Here is a 20182-nt window from a genome sequence, read left to right as displayed (position 1 = left end):
ATAAACAGCAGCTTTTAAATTTTACTCTTCACTTTCCCTGTCTAATTTTCTCAGCTGGTCATTGCATTGTAACCGTCCGCCTCCTGGTCATGAGCCTCCCTTCTTTACCCGCACCCTTACTTCAGCACTGTGGCAACCCTTATTCTTGTCAACCAGTCACTAAGAACCAGGGAAGGATTTGAGAGTCGTTCCTATGCTACAGGGCAGCGAGTGATGAAATGAAAGCGCAAGTGAATGAATGAACAATGTGATTGAGAAATTAACAGATGAGTGGAACAATGGAGACAGTCTGTATGAGCAAACAGAGGGAAGAGAGAAGAGATCACAGTTAGGATTGAGAACACACTCCGGAGGAGGATTAGCGATTAAGCACATCTCTATTTATCAACCTGTAATTGTCGCCTTTCATTAAAACGACGCACACAGAGACACACACACTCACACACACACACACGTACACCTCTCACTGCATCAGATACATTTCTCTCTCCCCAGAGTCTAATCCGTTAATCAGTTCATCCATTCAGGCGTCTATCCATTTTTGGCTCATCTCTGTTTTGAAGCGTCTCCTCACCGGCTTGGTGGGGGTGTCCCCCCCGCCCCCCTGGGAGTCTCGGGGGGGTCGAGTGCGTGCAGAATGGGGGCTGCTGTCTTTGCTGATGTGCCCTGACTCAGCAATGTCCACCCCGCTGTCCTCACTCAGGGTCTGGCCGCTGTCTGAGAGCTGAGACAGGGTGCCTCCTGAGGGGGTGCAGGGAAAGAAGAGGTCAGCGACTCATCTACCTTTAGCTACACAAACTGCAAAAACTGTACCTCTTTATAAGTCAGTCTCAAAATCGTATCTTTACAAACCACTGAATGAAAAAAATCCACCACTTAGGCGAGGAAATACTTTAATTCTTCCAGTTCAACTTTGTTTAATAACTTTCCAGTTGCATTACAGCAAAACAAGTGAAGATTTTCCTTATTTCAAAATTTTCTCAAGTGTAACTGCAGTGTACAAAAGGGGGGATTTCTCTAACCCCATTTTACCCTTGTTTTAACAAAAAAACATGATTTTCAGGCTGAATACAGGATTAAATGACTCGTCAGGATGATTAATGTTTTGCATGCCCTGGTAATTGCACATAGTGTTCTGGATTATTGCTCATATAAGCATGTTAAGTCTAATTAAGTATATATTTGGACAGATTATACACATAATGCTTTCCGGCATCTTCATTCCCCCAAATAATCTGAATATTTACTTGATTTTATGCAGACTGTGAAAAAAATCAGACTGTGAAAATCAGCTGTAAACAAGATATGGTGAATAAATGCGTCAATATCCTGCTAACATCAGCAAGTAAATCCCAGCTACCTCATTTGAGTCTTTCATTAGCGAGGCGTGTACTGAAGCTGTTACCTCTAAATAAGATATGATGTTTCTGTGAGGCAAATCAAGAAGTTTAACTTAAATATTAAAATATATTAAGTTGAACTTGATATAATAAAATGATAAATGATATATTAAATACTATATCTCAAACTTTGCATGACTGGAACTGTCAAAAAGTCTTAGAAATATGATCAGATTCATGTATGCTGCGATGGAGTGATTAAACATAAGGATGTTTTTGGCCGACTGTGTTATTTGTCTGTCAACTCAGCACAGTCTTCAGTTGCTCCTATTCAATTTCAAGCCTTTATAGCTGATCTTGCTCTATCCAGGGCTAATTAGTAAGGGGTTGTAATTGCAATGACACAATAATAAAGCTTGCCATATAAAACTCATAGACCCACTCATCAATTGGCATGCCTTCTGCATCAAAGCCAAATAAAATAGATAGATAGATAGATTTACTTTATTGATCCAAAACTGGGAAATTAATGCTTGTCATTACTAAAAATTTAATGAATGGAAAACACACTGCAAAGCATATCCATCTAAAAAGGTAATCTAGTCTCATATCCAGCCTTAAAATCTCATTTTTCTCAAAGGAATACCATTTTCACCTCTGTACGTCCAGTGGTTTGGTTCCTATGGGTAGCATTTTAAGTTAGCTTAGCATAAAGACTTGGGGCTCTAGTTTCCCGGCGCAGCGCGGGGTGGCGCAGTTAGGCGAACCCCGCGCAGAGCTAGTTTCGACCGGCGAAGCGGCAGAGGCGGACAGTGTCCAAGTTTCGCAGGCGGAGGTTCGCCGAGATGGGAGTGGCGGCGCAGCGGGGGGAGGTGCCGACAGATTCGGCTTGGCGCAGTGACAGTTTCGTGCCAAAAGGCTTTGCTGAGGTGCGCCAAAAGCTCGCCATCTGAAACCACGTCTACTTTCAGCGCAAGGCGGAGCGGAGCTGGCGCAGTGGAAGTTTGGCTGGCTGGTGCACATCACCAAAACCTCACAATCAGCACAAACGGTGCCACTCTCCTTTGATCTGACATCAGCTGTGACAGGACAGTTGATATGGAGATATATGTATGTGCTGATTGTGATCGTAGCATTGAATAGTGTTTTTTTCGGTATTTATTGCATCGTTCATGTGCCTGACATTCCGGAAGCCTGCCTGTGAGGTTTTGGTGACGTGTCCGCACTGCTCGCCGGTCTCCGCTCCGCGCCTGTCTCCTGAGCTCCGCTCCGCCCGCAGCAATAGACCATGTCAGCTGTGTAAACTTTCATTACGCCTTCGCGCAGCGCATTTTAAAGGCAAGGACAGGGGCTCATTTGATTGGCTACATGTGAATCGGCTGTGTCAAACCCACTCCATGCCTTCTCTCCTCCCCTCCGCCGGTAGGAGGGACGGCGGAGTACTTGCGCCACCGAGAACGGCGTGCCAAACTTGGAAAATCCGCCTGGCCACACCCAGTTGGCGAAGCGCATCTGCGCTACGCCCCCGCCTCGCCTGGTCTGTGAAACTAGAGCCCTTGAAGTCTAATGGGAATCATTAGCCTAACTCCCTCAAAGTGAACAAAATAAACCTTATAGCAACTCCTGTCTTATTTAGTGTATAGACAAATGCATATGATGCATCGTGTAAGTAAGACAGCTTCGGAGTTGCTATAAGGTTTATTTTTTCACTTCTAAGGAGCTAGGCTAATGACCCCAACAGACTTCAAGTCTTTATGCTAAGCTAACATGAAATGTTACCCATAGGAACTGAACCAAAGAAGTGAAATTCGTATCGAACATCGAATATCTCAGTCTGGGTAAGTCAGAAAAAGGGGTATTTTGCCCAAAATTATTCCTTTAAAACAAGTGAAAATGCAGTTTCACAATTAAGTTTTATGTGTAAAGTATGAATATGTTGAAACATGGCCCATCAGCCCACTAATTGAAAAAATGACACTTGATTCCATAATCTTGACAAAAGAAGATTAGTATTGGAAACAAGAGGGATTATATAATCCTACTGGCATTTTTTTCTCCCTTGTGTTAAGAAAAGCAGAGCACAAAACAGAACACAAGACTGATTGGAAGACTCGCTGTGTGTGTGTGTATGTGTGTGTGTGTGTGTGTGTGTGTGTGTGTGTGTGTGTGTGTGAGGCTTGGTAAAACAGAGATTTTTTTTTGGGTGATCCACTATTTCCCTCTCATCCCAGGGGTCCTGTCTCCCAGCCTCCCCGTGCCTCACCTCGAGCCTGGGGCAGAGGCCGCACCTCGTTGACGTCAGGCTCCGCGTTGGGTCGGTGCACCTCCACCGTAACAAAGCGCTGTTTGGGGCCAGGGGAGGCAGAGGAGGTCTTGGACTCTGGGCTAATGGGCAGGGAAGGAGGTGGGGGAGGAGCGGGGAGTGGCGGTGGAGGTGGAGGTGAAGGGGAGGGGGCGGCAGGCTTGGTGGCTCTACTCGGGGACTGGACCCTGGGGAAAGGACCGATGTTATGTTGGGCAACCATAGAAAGCTGAGGGGCTGTGAGTTTCTCTCTCTTGGAGGGAACCGAGGGCTCTCTCTTTCGGACAGTTGTGTAGTCCCGGGACGGGTCCCTGGGAGGGTCTCTTTTGGGGGGTAGGGAGGGTGACGCGGGGGTGTGTCCGGGGTCTTTGTGGTGGTTACGTGATGCTGGGGCTGTGAAGTACAAGCCCGAGTGGGAAGACTCAGACGAGGAGCGTTTGTTGACCAGGTCTCGCCTGCTGGGGCGCCTCTGCACCCCTGGTGGGGGTGGAGGTTTGAAAGAAGGGGGAGAATCGGCTGTGGTGGAATGTACGTCATCCTAAAGCGAGGAGAGGACAAAGCCATTAACAACAATTTTAAACACACATTCAGGGGACATGCATTTATATTAAAAGACCAAACTCACTCCCAGGGTCCTGATGGTTTCATTTATGTCATCTCTCTCTCTCTCTCTCTCTCTCTCACACACACACACACACACACACACATTCACTCCACCAACTTCAAGCACACAACAACTCGAGACTTTTAACACATCGCAAAAACAAGTTTCACATGTTGCTGCTCACTGGATGGATTCCTCCAGTCCTCTGCATCCCCCGGCTCCACAAACAAACACACAAACAAACAAACAACTAAATGGTGGAATGAGCAACACTGAGACATGAGTGGCCTGTTTGTGCATGGAGTGATTTTTGATAGAAAAAAAAACAAATAAAAAAAGGGAAAAGGAATCAAAAGTAATTTAAAAAAAAAAAAAAAAAAAAGCAACACATGAGCTGGATGGCAAGTAGCCTTGGACGACGGCAGACTAAAAGCCTTCTCTCCATCGGCCCTCTTGTCCCCTGCTGTTCAGAGAGAACTCTCTGTGTCTCCTGTTGCTCTGGAAACTGAGTTCGCCAAGGAATCTTTTTTTTTTTTTCTTTTTCTTTTTTTTTTAACCTCTGGTGCTACAATAAACGCCTCTTTGTTGCAGAGATGGAGAGCTAGGAAGACAATCAGAGGGGCCGGGGGGCATGTGAGGTGCATCCTCCACTCTCATCTTCCCACACAAGGAAAAGAAAAGATGGAGAAAGGCTACTCCGGGATTTGTTCTGTCAAAGCTTTGCGTCGCTCCCTTTCTCTTGCTCCCATTAGGAGCAGACACTTTTTTCCGCTCAGCCTGTGTCTACAATACTAAGCCTTGAGGTCATATATCTCCTCTGTGCCTCCTCCCTCCCTACTGCTTTCCTTCAATTCTTCGCTCTCTTTTCCTCTTCCACGTTCTCACAATCCCTCCAAACCCTCCCTCCTTTCCCATGTTGTGTTCGTCTTTATCAGGCTGAAGCTGCGGCTGCTGCTGCTGCTGCTGGGCTCACCAGAGAGATGTCAGGTAGGAGTGTATCCAGACTCTCCGGAGGATCCTCCTCATTACTCTCCGCCACGCTGTCATTCTGAGACACAGGAAGAGATGGAGATGGAGGCAGAGGGACGCAGGGTGCAGAGGTGAAAGAGAGGCATACAGGTAGAGGGAGAGAAATGGGAGAGAAGATTAGAGCAAAGGTAGAAGAAAAAATGGAGAGGGGGCAGATGGGAGAGAATGAGAGTGATAGCACGACGGGGAGAAAGCTTGTGAGAGGATGTTAAACACAGATTCAGGTTTATCCCAATACAAATGTCAAGTCCAAATTAGATTTGGTGGATGTTCCACCGAGGAGAGGAAAGAAGTCAATATCCCTTCGCACTTGCTTGCCCATCTCGAAGTCTGCACACTATTTGTAAGTCAAGCAAAAAGGCATGCACACACACACACACACACACACATGCACACACACTCACGCACATACTTAATAATGTCCCCTTCCACAAGCATGGGCACATGCTGCGCAATCGATGAAAAGCATCAATTCGGTACAAAGCAGGATTTGGAGGCTCGATCCTGCTGCCGAGGTGGAAAAGAGACAATTTTCCGCAGAGCTGTGAGTGTTTGCGGCGCCGAAGAGTTGAGTGAGTTCAGAGTCGTGCCACCCTTCATTAAACTCTGTCTCTAAACCAAAACAAAAGCCCCATCAATTTGGCTTAATTACCACTTGCTACCACATGGGGAGCACTTACAGCCAATTTATTTATCACAAGAGTCAATCGACTCCCTACATGCAGAAATCTCACTCTGCACTGTATACATGCAAAGTGGTGTGTAAGAGTGTGTGTGTCCACCTGCACGTGTCTACAGATTCTTTATGCCGCTGTGCGTTTGTGTCTTTTTCCTCAGTAGTTTGTGTGCCCGCATTGGTATGCAGTAGACTGTATACCTGGCATTGAGTCTGGCTCAGAAATCCAGTGTTTTTATCCTCTCCAAAACCCACCCAGCTCTCTAATCTCTTTTACACAGCAGTGGTAGCAGTCACCCGTGGGTCCACAACCACACAAACAGACACACTCTCAAACACACACAGAGAGACAGATATACACATACAGAAAAACTGCATAAAAATAAACATAAACATCCAACAGAAACATAAAGACACACACACACACACACCAACGAGGAAATGGACCGTCCGATGGGGCAAGTAGGAGGCCAGGCTTTGCCCATCTGATCATTCTGAATAAGCAGCTCTGTTTAGAGGCAACATCCAGAGAGACAGTCATTTTTTTTTTTTTTTTTTTAATCTTTCCTGTCACGTTAGACACTGGTTAGTGTGTGTGTGTGTGTGTATGTGTGATAGAGAGAAACAGACAGACAGACAGACAGAGATAGAGAGATCATCTCTGTATACAAGACTTTTCAGCCACAACTACAAAAACTTTCATACTAAATCCATACTAACACATTTGCATAACTCTTTCTCTCTGTGTGTGTGTGTGCACGCGTGTGTGTGTGTGTGTGTGTCTGCATATCCTCCTAAGAGTGTGCTTCTGTGCTGGCACACATGTGGAAGCTAATCTGAACAATGGGTCCGCTGCCCCAGCAGTCTGCATACCAGGGAGTTGATCAGGAACACAAAATAACATGAAAAACAGAACAAACCAGAGAAGCAGTGTCGTCTCCCATCAGAAATAAATCCTGAGAAAGGCTGGCGCACTTTCCTGGAGGTTTGATCCTCTTCATAGACGGCGGATGGCAGGTTAGCCTGCTCTTTTATTATAAATAAAAAGCCTGACCTGGATAGCTGAATACACTTTTCTTGTATAATTTTTATTTGGTTAGTCTACTGCTAGTAGTCAGCTAATTAACTATCAAGTGGCAAAAGGTAAACGTTGGACAGAAACCCTTTTCACACAGCCTCTCTGTTCCAGAAATGTTATGGCACACAGCTGTGAACCGTATTGTCAACGAGAGCAATATCGCTATTAAGGAAAGTTGTGCTCCGTCAATTATCCTGCTGAGGAGCCAGTAAAAATTCACATTATTATCTGGCAGGGTCAGTGTGAGCTGGAAGATTACCCCATGAAGCACATACTGCCGGGTGACAAAAGACGCCTATGCACATAGTGTCCTGTAAGTGTGAATCAATCGCAGCACACTCAGCTGAGCGTTAAGTACTGAAGAAGTCAACAGAGACCATCATGTCCCCTGCAACTGATGTGACTGTTTCTTTTCTTTTTCTTTTTTTTTTTGTATGTTTGTATATTAATGTAAAACTGCGATATCTTCAATGGTTTATCAAATATGATACAGCAGTGTTGACCTGGTGGTGGCGCTGTGGTTAGCCAGTCAGGCTTACTTTCAAGACGCCAGACCTCGGTATCAAAATCCATCATTTCCCAAAGTTTCATCCAAAATTGACAAGAAGAGGCTCAGAAATTGCACAGAACGTACAGAACGAAATTCATTATCCCGGTCTTTGTAGGGGAAAAAAAAATACATATTTGGTGTCATAAACATGCAGAATATTCATATATTTCATTGCCCGACAATTTTCATTGACCACCGTTTTGCTTGCACAGTAACTTCCATTTCGTTCCTGCTACATATATCTGGATACGTCTTTTTAATACACCTTCTCCCCTTACCTGGCTCTGTTAAAGCCTGTGTGAACAGACACACACACACAAATGTTCCAGAAATATATTACATGTGAATATTGAGAATCACTACACTACTTTCCAGAAATGCTGACCTGGAAATGTGTCAAAATTTTCTGTGTGAAAGAGACTCAAGTGTCTGTTTGTTGCCTCTCTACAGAGTCTGTGACAGTGAGAATGACTCAACCAAACTTAACCATGACCCTGCCTTCACCCAAACCTGACCCTGACCTTCACCTTCAACCTGACACTTTTAAAATTAACCTCTGACACTGAACGTCTGTTTCACACCTTTAAGTATTATATTTTTAAATCAGTTTTTATGATGATTGTGCACTAAGGTCATCTGATATGAAGCTGAATGTGAACAATGGGCTATCCAATCCAGTTAAAGTGCAACTGAATTTGAACTGGTTGAAGATCAAACAAGCGTGACCTATAAAAAAAAAAAATCAGGGATTTTTCTGTGTGTGTGTGTGTGTGTGTAAGTGTGTGCACATTCAAACAAAAATCCACCGGAAAGAATGAAGGAGGAAACACACAGCAATCCTCACGCAGCAATATTCAGAGAAATGATCATTTCAAGCAAGTAACTTTCTTTAAGAGCACAACATCCTAATGAGGAGTGTGCAAGTAAATGACAGTAAACTCAGGGAAGAGAATACAACAGAGAGAGGAAAATCACATCAACCAGATGCACTACAAAACCACGCACCGAAGTGAGAGAGGGAGTGTGTGTGTGCGTGTGTGTGTGTCTCATTCAAATTTGTCCCCAGGAAACTTTACATTTCCTTCCATTTGTCTGTATGTGTGGGTTTGTTATTTTCCAGCAGCGGTTCCTACCTCCATCATATCTATCAGCCAGAGGAGCCTCTCCTATATGGGGCGAGATGGGATGGGGTTTTTGGAGGGGTGTGGGTACGGGGAGGTGGGGTGTTAGTGTCGCGGTGGAAAAACACAACCTATCAAAGAGCTGCTAGGCGATTTTTCACACTCGGCAGGGAGGCGGTGGAAAAGTGTCATTCATGTGCCGACAAATTCTCTGCCAAAACAAGACCTTCTCTAGAACAGTCTGTTAAAATCCAAAATATATTTCATCCTTTCGACAGTATTCTCTCTCTCTCTCTCTCTCTCACACACACACACACACACAAGGGAGCAGACAGCCAGATGAAGAAATTACCGACCACAATCCAAACAGACAGTGAGGCAGACACAAGAAGCAAACATGAAATACAGGGCAATTGATCAAAATGGTTTGCAGTGGGCTGTGTGACTGGCGCTACGTCTGTGTGCACATTGTCTGAAAAAACTGAAGAATCCTGGTGGCAGGCATGTTGCAATGCCCCCATAAGACAGCAACAGATGGATTCATTCAGCTGACTAAATGGAACAAAGATAAACAGACTGAATCAATCTGACTCATCAATATGAAACACACACAAAAAAAACACCTAGCTTGTGGTGATCTAACAGAATACTATAACAGCTAATCTGCTTTTTTCCACATTTCAGAAGAAAATACAGTCATACATTAATGCACGTGTTTATTAGTGGATATTATTATTTTGGCTGAAAGGACTGAATCAAATTGTTGACTTGAACCATGGTTTACAAACTAAAAAAAAAAAAAAAAAAAAGAAAAAAAAAATACTAGAGAATCACGAATGGAATTGAGAGGAAGGCCTAAAAACAAAGATAAAAAAGATAAAAAGCCATCACAGCTGCAGCAAACTCAAGCACCAAGCCTTTTTTTTTTTTTTTTTTTTTTTTTTTAATTCACATTTTGCTGCATCAAATACAAAATGCTTGACGAAATCAGAAAATGTCGAATACAATCCCTAACAGGGATTGTATTCGATTGATAAGTTAGGGGTGGATAAACTCTTTATTTGATAAATTGTGATTGAAATGCATTTGTCACATAAATGTAGGAGATGGACATGGGTTTAAATCAGATTGGTTCACTGATGTCGGGCATGGCAGATGATGGTAGGTGTGGGCAGACAGACAAAGAAATAAAAACATTCCTTTGCCTAATATATGCAAAAAAAAAAAAAAAAAAAAAAAAAAAAGCACATTTGGAAACAGTAATGGTAAGCAAAGGTTATGGGAAGTTTTAGACTATATTAAATCTGCACTAAACAATTCCTGACCACTAGGGGGGGTTTGAGAGCCCAAACTCCACTTACTTCTACAAAACCGATAATTAAGGGACGCAAATACGTCTTTTGGATGGAACTGAAGGATACATTTATCTGCAGACTTTCCGCTATGAAGTACGCTGCTTGAATGAACTTATTCTGTGGCTGCGGTGCTGACTGAAAGGCACAGATCGGAAATTTGGATGCTGCAAAATGTGCCAGTTCAGGGAAGCTTTGAATGAAGCTGAAGCACTGAGAGGATGAAGAGGAAGAGCTTATTCTCAGGACGAAACTGAACTTTAGAAACTTTACACTGCAAAAAGTCCAAATCTTACCAAGAATATTTGTCTTATTTCAAGTCAAAATGTCTTATTTCTAGTCAAAATATCTCATTACACTTAAAATAAGACATGATCACCTCAGAAGTAAATTGTTTTTAGATGATTTTCACTTGTTTCAAGCTAATTTTCACTTAAAACAAGTGAAAATTTGCTTGTTTCACATTGGCAAAATTTGTTTCTTGTTTCAAGCAAATTTTGACTTGTTTCAAGTGAATATTCACTTGAAACAAGTTATTTCTGAGGTGATCATGTCTTATTTTGAGTGTAATGAGATATTTTGACTAGAAATAAGACATTTTGACTTGAAATAAGACAAATATTCTTGGTAAGATTTGGACTTTTTGCAGTGTAAAACCAGGAAAAACCATCAAGCGGGCTGTTAATCGCATGGAGGAAAGAAAAGCTACAGTGATGACTCTCTCATTGCAAAGGGGTCATTTTACTGCAACAACTTGCGTGTAATATTCCTTAATATAGCTTTAAGGAAAAAATGCAAAACCTGAAGTAGTGTTACATGGCTAGATAATAGTGTTGTTTTGCAGCGGCACTCCACCAGAATTGCAATGCAAGCTGCCCAGTATTACTCTATTGTGTGTATCATGGGTACCAAATTACAACACAGAGTTAGAGGCTATGCTGTACAGGCTATTTGCATTTAATTATTCACTTGGAATTAATTCAGGTTTTATAAGGAAATGTAGCTCGTGAAACAACCATGAAGAGCGAGCATGGATGCAGCAAACCGTGCATCCGTAAACACAGATTTTTGTGAATATCCAGTAAATTATCCGACCAATGCATGAGGCCTACCCGTGCAGAGCTGAGCGTGGTGTTGGTCATGTAGCTGGCTGAAGATGAGGTCAGGGTGTCCGGGTAGGAGACCATGGACAGGGAGTCCGGGTGAAGGGGCGGCACTCCTGCACTCCCCTGCCGGGCCTTTAGAGCTTGAATTTCACGTCGCAGCACGAGCCCGTCAAAACGCTCCAGGTCCTGCGGGGTGACAAGGCCGCGCACCTCCGACAGCAAGGAGAACTGGAGGAAGAGGTTGAGAGGGATACAGAGGAAAAGAGGGAGGGGGGAAGATGGTAGATTTACAGTATGTAGACAATTTGATGCATTAAGGAGGCTGTACAACCAGGGAAGCTAAGGAACTAGGCAATGTAGCTGAGAAATTGGAAAGGGAATACTTTTGATATATTGTGTTTTACTATGAGGTGGAGCACTGCACACTGTGAGGAAAACCAAGTGACTTTTAACAGTTAGGGGAAAAAAAAAAAAAAAAAAACAGAACAGTGAGCATCTACAAAAAGCCTCAGCATAAATCTTGGAAAGTCTCTCAAAACTTCACTTCAAACCTCGAAGCAATCACACAAGAAAAAACAAAACACACACACACACACACACAGGCACGCGAGCACGGATTCCTGCACAAAGAAAATTGATTTCCTTTTTTATTTTTTCCTCTCTCCATTTCGCACCACCACAGCTCTTCTCCCTTACTTTTGCATGCGTGTTTAGCAGCTCAAAGAGGGCCATGACCAGCTGCTCCACTCCGATGTGCCCGTCGCGGTACTCCTCCACGTAGTAGCCCATGGTCTGCCGCTCCGCCTCCGTCAGCAGGTGACGCGCCTGCTCCTCCAGCATGGCTCTGGACTGGTTCACCAGGCTGGACAGGGTCACCTGGGAGCCCGCCACACCCTTATAGAAGACAGGCTGGGTGGACAGATAGAGGAGATGGAAGATGGAAGGAGGATGTGGATGTTATTCGATGGAGAAGATCATAGAAACAGAAGATGGGGAAATGTGTGGGAATGCGATGAGAAAGAGTTGAAAAAAAAACGTGTGGAAGAAGGTATGAAGGTGGTGTGAGGTGAAGGCAAGCAGGGAGAAAGAGAGATGAGGGTGAAAGGAGGAGACACGAGGTTGAGGTTATAAGATGGGAGTTTAAAGAACACGCGGTGAGTGGAGCAAGACGAAGGGGGCGAGGACGTGTCAGAGAGAGTGGTGGCAGAGTGGGAGTGAAATGGGCGTTTAAATAAAGATGGACGGATGGGATCGAAATGATAGTTTAGAGAAAGATGAAAGAGAAAGAATGATAGAGAGTGTGGAAGGGGGTTAGTGGAAAGAACGGGGAGGAATTGATGGGAATAATGTGAGCAAGAACAGAGGAGGAGAGAGACAGAAAGGAGGAAGAGGAGGAGAAGATGTAAAAAGGGGGAATTAGGAGGAGGAGAAGGACAAAGGTTGCAAACAGACGGAGGAGGAAAAGGAGAGAAATAAGAGGAGGGGAGGAAGATGTGGAGAGGGTTAGTAATTGGGAGGGTGAGCCAACAAAAAGGACGGAAGTAAGTGGATGACAAGTGAAGTAAGGGGATGACAGAGACGAAAGAGGAGGAGGACGAGGGCCATGAAAAGGACAAGAAAGGAGAGAGCAGGGGATGGTGGAGACGGAGGAAACAGTGCAGAAAGGGGAGATGGAGGGAGATAACCGCAAAGACCCGGAGAATGGAGGGGTGTTGGACGGGTGGAGGGGTGGAGACAAAGGCAAGAAATAGATCAAGGCGGACAGAAGAAGAACAAGAATATAAATTACACCCACGCATCCCGAACGAACCATCAGTCTTTCATCCCAAATGTATAAATTATCATCCTACTTCCTACTTCTTGCTATCCTACCATCATCCATTATCATTACACGCCACGGCGCCAACACCGCAGATTACAACGGAGCTGGAGTCGTGCTATTCGCAGACGAAGGAGGCAGGTTGTCAGAGCCTCATCCCCCTGCCCTGAGTGCCAGCTGGGCCCGGTGCCAATCAAAAGGACAAAACCATGGCACTTAAGAAACTGATGAGCTGCCTTTACCCTGCCTTACCATCACTTCTCTCCTCCCCTATCTGCCTCTTTGTCTCTGCCCCCCTTTTCCCCGACTTTCTCTCTCTCTCTCTCTCTCTCTCTGCTCTTTCTTTTCTTCCAGTATCTGCTAGCACACAGCTTTTCTTTAATTAACTCCTTAATCAAAGACACCACTTCAAAGTCGCAGCTTCAGGGCTGTGGGTATGTGTCTGTCTGTGCACCCGTGTGTGTGTTTTTGTGTGTGTGTGTGTGTGCGTGTAGGCGAGAGAGACAGACTCTGGGAGAGAGAGTGTGAGACGGAGACAGCAGGAAGAAACAGCCTGGCATCGTCTTCTCTCACCTCATGCTCAACTCTCACCCACACTCGCCCGTCTGTATTATCGGTGGCAGTTGTTCCAGCGTCCCGGCCCGAGCAGAGCCAACAACTGTCTAATGCCCAAGGTGAACCCTCCTGCTACCCTGCCTGAATCTTAATCACCCCGCTGCTTACAACAAGCATTTGTCTAAAGCATCCATGTCCTGGTTCCTTAACTCAAGGGCACTTTGGAGTGAACCAACGACACCACGCAAGGCAAGCGAACAATCAGTCCCTTACTGTCATATTAGAGGGCAGATTGGCACTTTGGTTAGCTAATGAAGTCCACAGTCACTCAAGTGAAGTGGAGCACCTGCGGTCTCAGGCTAATGAGGTCTGCCTGCGGGAGCATTAAAATGCAGGACCAGGATGCTTTTTACTGTAAATCCACGATTCGCAGTTAATAGACTTTCAATAACGCCGGTCCGTTTGCTGGAAGCAGGCCATCTCTGCAGTCATTCTCCGGCTGTTTTGTTGTGTGCCAGATAAGGTGATTGGCTGTTTTATCACAATAACCAACAACAACTACCACTGTCAACACTCCGATCGATAGAGAGCAAAAGAGATAAGACGAGATCAGAAATTGGCTGAGAAACTAAGAACTGGATATCTGACAAGAGAGGCACGGCCTTATCTCTGTTATAATTTGATTCCACCGCACTAAAATGATAGAATAAGCATGCTGAATAATAGATTATTAAATGATTTTGGATAGCTCCTAACATTGCGAATGTAATGTGTTTTCCAGCAGCTACACACATACAGAGGCAAGTGTCTGCTTTATGCACAGGGTGTGTTGAACATGGCTCAAATGTTTTAGAAACGGGGGAAGTGGCTGCGGGATGCTGTCCTCAACTAGGCCCATTTCAGATGTTTTGTTGAATTAGGCCTCCATACAGTTCAACATTAAATTCCCGCATCTAAAACCCCTCTTTACCTGCACTCAACACCCATCAGCCCCACAATGGCTGACTTTACACTTACACCGCAACTTACCTTGGCCTTAAATATAACCTCCTGTATCGCACCCACTGGGTTTCATGTAAAATCTGAAAACAACAAGCTAATGGCTGCCTGCTGGAATGAAGTGGCCCACTTTGCAGTCAGAAAGCTCTTTTTTTTTTTTTTTTTACCAACAACCAGACTAATGGGATGACTAACCCTGTTCGATTGAGGCAGCCTGTTCTTCAGTTCATGGGGGGAAAAAAGCACTTTCAACATAGATCTAATGGGTCAAATGACGGATGGATCCAGACAGCCCGCTCTGCAGTTAAGAAATCAGCTTGTACCAATAACCAGAGACAAATGGGATAACTGCGCTGGCTGGAAAAAGTGCACTCGGTAGTCCAGTAACTGTTATGTACCAACACTCACAGGTTAAGGGGACCCTACTAGCCTGGGCATTGGAGTGTGTCGGCAGCCGGCAGTAAAAGAAATCGTGCTTGCACAACACAGGTCTCAAGTGTCAACAACGTGTGTGCAAGCAAAAGGAAAAGGTCTTACATACTCCGCCACCTCCACCCCAGACGGATAATGGTTAAAATACTAATTAAGAAAGTTTAATTAGTTCTGTCTCTGCCGTGTGAAAAAGTTTAACATTTACTATCTATAAACCTATTATATAACAGCTCCTCTGAAGCCACTGGTAAACTTCCAAATTAGCAGAATGCGTTATGAAACCGCCGTAAATGAGTTTTCATTCATGAACGGATCATAAAACATTATGAAACTTTGGTGGATGTGATATATAATCCTCGCACACTGAGAGTCCCCATGTTTAATTGCAATTAAGAAAGAAAAATAAACTGCACTAAGAAAAAAAAAAAAGCTGCACTACACTTGGGACATACATCAAGTGATCTACAAATGTATTTGTAGTCAAAAGATATGAACAGCAGAACTTAACATTTAGAGCTTCACAAAAAGAAAAAAAAACATGAATAAATTTATGTGACTCAACTTCCAGGTTTTGCAGCCCAGAGCACAAATGAGAAGTTTGTCTTATTAAGACAAAGACTATTAAAAACATATTTCTACCCTTGTCATATGGGATTTCATCAGACAGATACAGCTGAATTAATCGAATTGTGACAGACTAAGGTTTATAAAACTGAACTGGGCTCAGCATGTAAAAGTGGAGATTTTACTTTACATCTCAAACTTTGCATTAATGTGAAAAACATGAACCAAGTAAACAAGAAAAAGCAGACAAAAAGGAACACATTGCCAGTTTAAAGAGTGGGTGTATTTTCCCTGGTCCTCTTCCATAGCTGCAGTCTGTCAGAAGATAAGATTTTGTGCGAAGACACAGATGTCTCCGCTGCACACACTCACTGACTGTGACAAATTCACTGTAGTGAGTTTTCGCCTCAAACTCTCATGTCCTTGCACTCGATCAGTCTTGCTCTCTTCCTCTGTCTGTTTTTTAAAACAAAATTAGAACAGTAAATTTAAGCAATTTTCTTTGAAAACACGAGGAGGAGGAGGAACACTGACAGAAACAGAGGAGAGGAGAGATTTCCACACCGATGCTATAAAAATCGATTCCACATGAGGGTGGCACAGATTGGCTCTGACCTTAAAGGGCATATGCTGGTATTAAAAGTTGAGGCCTACAGAGGGAACAAGTGTACCCTCCGTCAGATGGGAACAGTCTCAGGGATTGGAGCCTTTGAGACACATAGTAAATCGTTGTTTGCTTTTCCTTCTCAATTCCATTCGCAGTTGATACAAGACGATATAAGTTATCCTGATGTAAGAGCGCCAATATGTAAACGTTATGGGAGCTTCTGCAAAGCCAGGCAGTTATGACAACAGAGGCATTTACTACATCATTGGCACTGTCCACAATGAAACTGATAGTGATCCGTATTCCCCAGGGCGGTCACTCCATGCCTGTGTTCTGATTTAATCACATTACGAGCTATAATGCTCCTCAATCAGATGGAGAAATGAGAGGCCATCATTGATAACAATAACCATAAAAGATGTGCGCCGGGGCCACAGAGTTGGATCCAGTTCCGCGCTCATCCATGAGGCTTAATCCTGCCTGGATCTCATTCTGCACACATCACCAGCCAGCCCACAAGTGAAATCGACCCTGTCTGCATTGCAATTAAGGACTGCTAATCAACTTCATCAGGGGAATAGGGGAGCTTACCTTGCATAGAGTGGCCGCTTTTCTGTTCGACTGATGCACATGTGCTGTCATGCATGTATGTGAGTGAATGCAACGGTGTGTGCATAAAGCAGGGAGTGAGCCAAAGAAGAGGGAAGAGGTCTTAGTAAAAATGTTTTCTAAAGAGAGCTTTTCAAACGATAGAGCAAAGAAATTAAAGTCCCCCACCAGCCATTCGTTAAGCACCTGCAAAATAATCTCTGAGTTTTTGCATCAAGTTTTTCCCATGCAAAAACTGCTTAAATATAACTCATTATATATAATATAACTTCTTAAATCTGGCCCTCATTAAAAATGTGCAGACCTATGAATATGCAAATAGCCTCCACCCACCACCTTGCCTGCTGGCACACCGATTTGTAACCAGAGTTAACAAGGAGGCATCGTCAAAAATCAGGCCATATTTGAAAATCTAACCATGAAAAAAAAAAAAAAAAAAAATCAGCAAATCTCTTAGTTATATTTCTATTGTTCATGTGAATCAGCCATTTCACATTGATCTGGTTGATCTTTTAAAACTACAACACTCTTGTGGGTCAGCACTGTGTACATGGAACCAGGAAGTCTCGTCCCACAACACTCATGAAAATCATGCAATTATTTCATTATCTAACCATGAAAAAATTAGTTACACTTCTATTGTCCATGTGACTCAGCCATTTCGAGTTGGTCCTGTTTTTCGGTGCTACTGATACGCAGAGCAACACCCTGTCAGTCGACGCGACTGGCTGTCGGATGAGTGACGTACCAAATCTCGCCGGCCCCAACGTGCATCTGAATCTCTGATTTTAGCGGTGTGCACAGACACCTCCAGCTTCAGCAGAGGATTATGAAAACACCTCTCCAGTGACAGACTTTGCACAGACACAAGTCAGTAGAGTCAAGGTCAGACATTTTAAGGCACATCAACATAAGAAAACTTTAAGGCTGCATCGATTCATCGAAGCATGGAGCAGCAGGGAAAGTGGCTTCATCAGTCATTACTCTTAAAAGCATGGATTCTTTTTTGTTCCTGGAATTAAACTCAGCTGTCAATACCTGTGACTACACCACAATTTTATATCTTATCTTGTTTGATTTACAATTAAAAAAAGCACAATTCTACAGGATGCATGGCTGTCAGTGCACACTTTACTGCAGGAATTGAATCTGTAGCCTTCACTCTCTAAATGCTACGTACCTGCATCCTTTGATTGACACTGATTCTAAATTTGACCTATAAACAGGGCTGATTTTTAGGTTAAGGTTTACAACACACGATTTAGAAATGCATTGTCAGTTTTGGATGAAAACCTTGCAGCTCCAGTTCTGGCACGTGCATGCTGTAACATCAACAAAAGGGCAGATGTTCCTCTATAGGATGAAGGTATTTGAATAAGCTTAAACATGGCCAGCCAGCTATAAAATAAAGTAAGGTTTTGTTTTGTTTTTACTTCCTCAACATGTGACATTTTGGAGGTGCATCATCTGAAAGCAGACAAAAACAACATGCCCCATCCTCATCCTCATCCTCATCCTCGGTCCTCATCAGAATCACCATCAAAGTATTTATTTTCCTCTCCAACCTTCTTCAATAGTGTAACTCGTGTGTTTATGGCTTTATTGCTTTTGTTTTGTTTTGAGTATGTTTGTTTGACATGTTTGTTGTTTGTTGTTCAGCCTGCAAAGAGCTATCTGCACCCGCAGCTGAACTGCAGGCTTCGGGTTGAACGTTGCTCTGGCCCTCTTGGACATGAGAGCATCAGTGCATAGAGGTGAGTGGCTGACAGGCAGAACCTGCACTTGTTTTTGTTTATACTGAGATGTGACAATGCCCTTTCAGAGGCAGCACTGCTAAATAATGGCAGCGTAAGAGACTAAAATAGCATCTTACGGATGTTGGAGTAGAAATCTGGTTTGCGTTTGTTCACAATATTGACAAAGCCATACACACAAGAGGCTGCCAGGTGTTTTCCTGTTTACTGTAACTGCACATATCCCCTCACAAACTGTGTCAGCAAACACGTTTGGCCTCATATTTCTGCAGCATGTAGCTCGTCACTGTGTTGCTAAAAATGTGGAAGTCGAGTTTTTCCTCAGACCAGACTGGGACGATCAAAAACTGAGAACTGATGTGAACTGACAAAAGCGTATCCAGCTTCAGTGCTGATGCTTGACATCAACGTGCTCCCAGTCAGCATCAGGCTTTGAAACTGTATGTTTATTTGCTTGCTGTCACTGTCAGGCATTCACCAGTGGTCAGCGTTTCATGCTGTAGGTGAGGGAGAGGAGTTTCAAATTGCTTCCAGGGTCAAGTGTGAAAAAACTTTTGAAATTCTTTGTACAGATGAGCTGTAAATCACTGTCCTCTGCTGCTGATAATGATAGTAATAATGATAATAACTTTTATTTAGACAGGTTTTCTAAAACACAGTTCACAAAGTGCTTCATAGTATATACAAAATGAAAATAGCGCCACAAACAGTAGATAAAATCATAATCAGGCATAAAGCAATAAATAAAAGATGCACATGAATTTAGATAAAGCATTAAGAGCAATGCGATTACAACTGCAAAAAGTAGAAGTATAAAACAGAGCAACTTAGAAAAGGCCATGATGTATAAACAGGCTTTAAATTATGATTTAAAGGAAAAGTTTACTTCTTGGGGAAATGAGTTCCATAGATGAGGGGCTCAAAGTGCGAAAGCTTGGTCGCTCTTGGTGACCAATCAAGATCTTGGAGCTTCCCAAAAGTTGAGAGCCTGAAGATCTCAGGTTTCTGGTCAGCATGTCTAAATTATAACCCAGTGCTTGGCAATAAAGAGATTTTAAAACAAGTAATATACTTTCAAAAGCAATCCTAAAACAGACAGATTGCCAGTGTACAGAAGCCAAGATTGGCGCAATTTGATCCTGCCTGCTAGGATTCGTTGAAAGTCTTGCAGCAGCAAACTAACTCCTCGCTCAGGCTGGCATACAGGCTATTACAGTAATCCAGTCAGGATGATATAAGAGCATATAAGAACATCTATTTTTTTTTTTTTTTTTCTAAATGTGAAACTGTTAAAAATGGCCAAATTTCAGCAACAGTTGAAGCTGAATGTTTGGTAAAAGCCTCTGCATTTTCACTGGGCTTTTATGCCTCCATGCAGACCATCTAATGAAATCTCATCATCATCAATCTTCTTTTGCATTTCCGTTTTGCCCTTTTTGCTAATAAAAGCTGTATATCTTGTCAGTACAGCAGATTAAGTGTGTCACAGTATGGAACTGCATTATCAGCTGATTTCTGTGCACAATGCACACAATAACACAAGAAAAATCCAATGATTATAGCCGTGCTACACGACTTCAGTACAACCAGTGTTCATTGCAGCTCCATCTGGACAAACCCCCTACATTCAAGCATTGACTAAATTTTACAATCCTTTCTCTATACTGGGATGCACAAATAAATTA

The 20182-nt window shown here is 43.3% G+C and overlaps 1 protein-coding gene across 1 annotated transcript in view; it reads right to left on the bottom strand.

Moving 5' to 3' along the window:
* whrna (whirlin a) overlaps positions 1-20182 on the bottom strand; it is a 153350-nt gene that overhangs the window by 13840 nt on the left and 119328 nt on the right. The window contains exons 6-10 of the mRNA XM_030065305.1: positions 11855-12067; positions 11165-11386; positions 5220-5294; positions 3604-4180; positions 575-741 (exon numbers count right to left, since the gene is read on the bottom strand). Coding sequence (XP_029921165.1) covers positions 575-741; positions 3604-4180; positions 5220-5294; positions 11165-11386; positions 11855-12067 — 1254 coding nt within the window. The remainder of the gene's footprint in view (positions 1-574; positions 742-3603; positions 4181-5219; positions 5295-11164; positions 11387-11854; positions 12068-20182) is intronic.

Source organism: Myripristis murdjan, chromosome 12, assembly GCF_902150065.1.
Source record: "Myripristis murdjan chromosome 12, fMyrMur1.1, whole genome shotgun sequence".
Lineage (NCBI taxonomy): Eukaryota > Metazoa > Chordata > Actinopteri > Holocentriformes > Holocentridae > Myripristis > Myripristis murdjan.
This window is presented reverse-complemented; position numbering and strand designations above follow the sequence as displayed.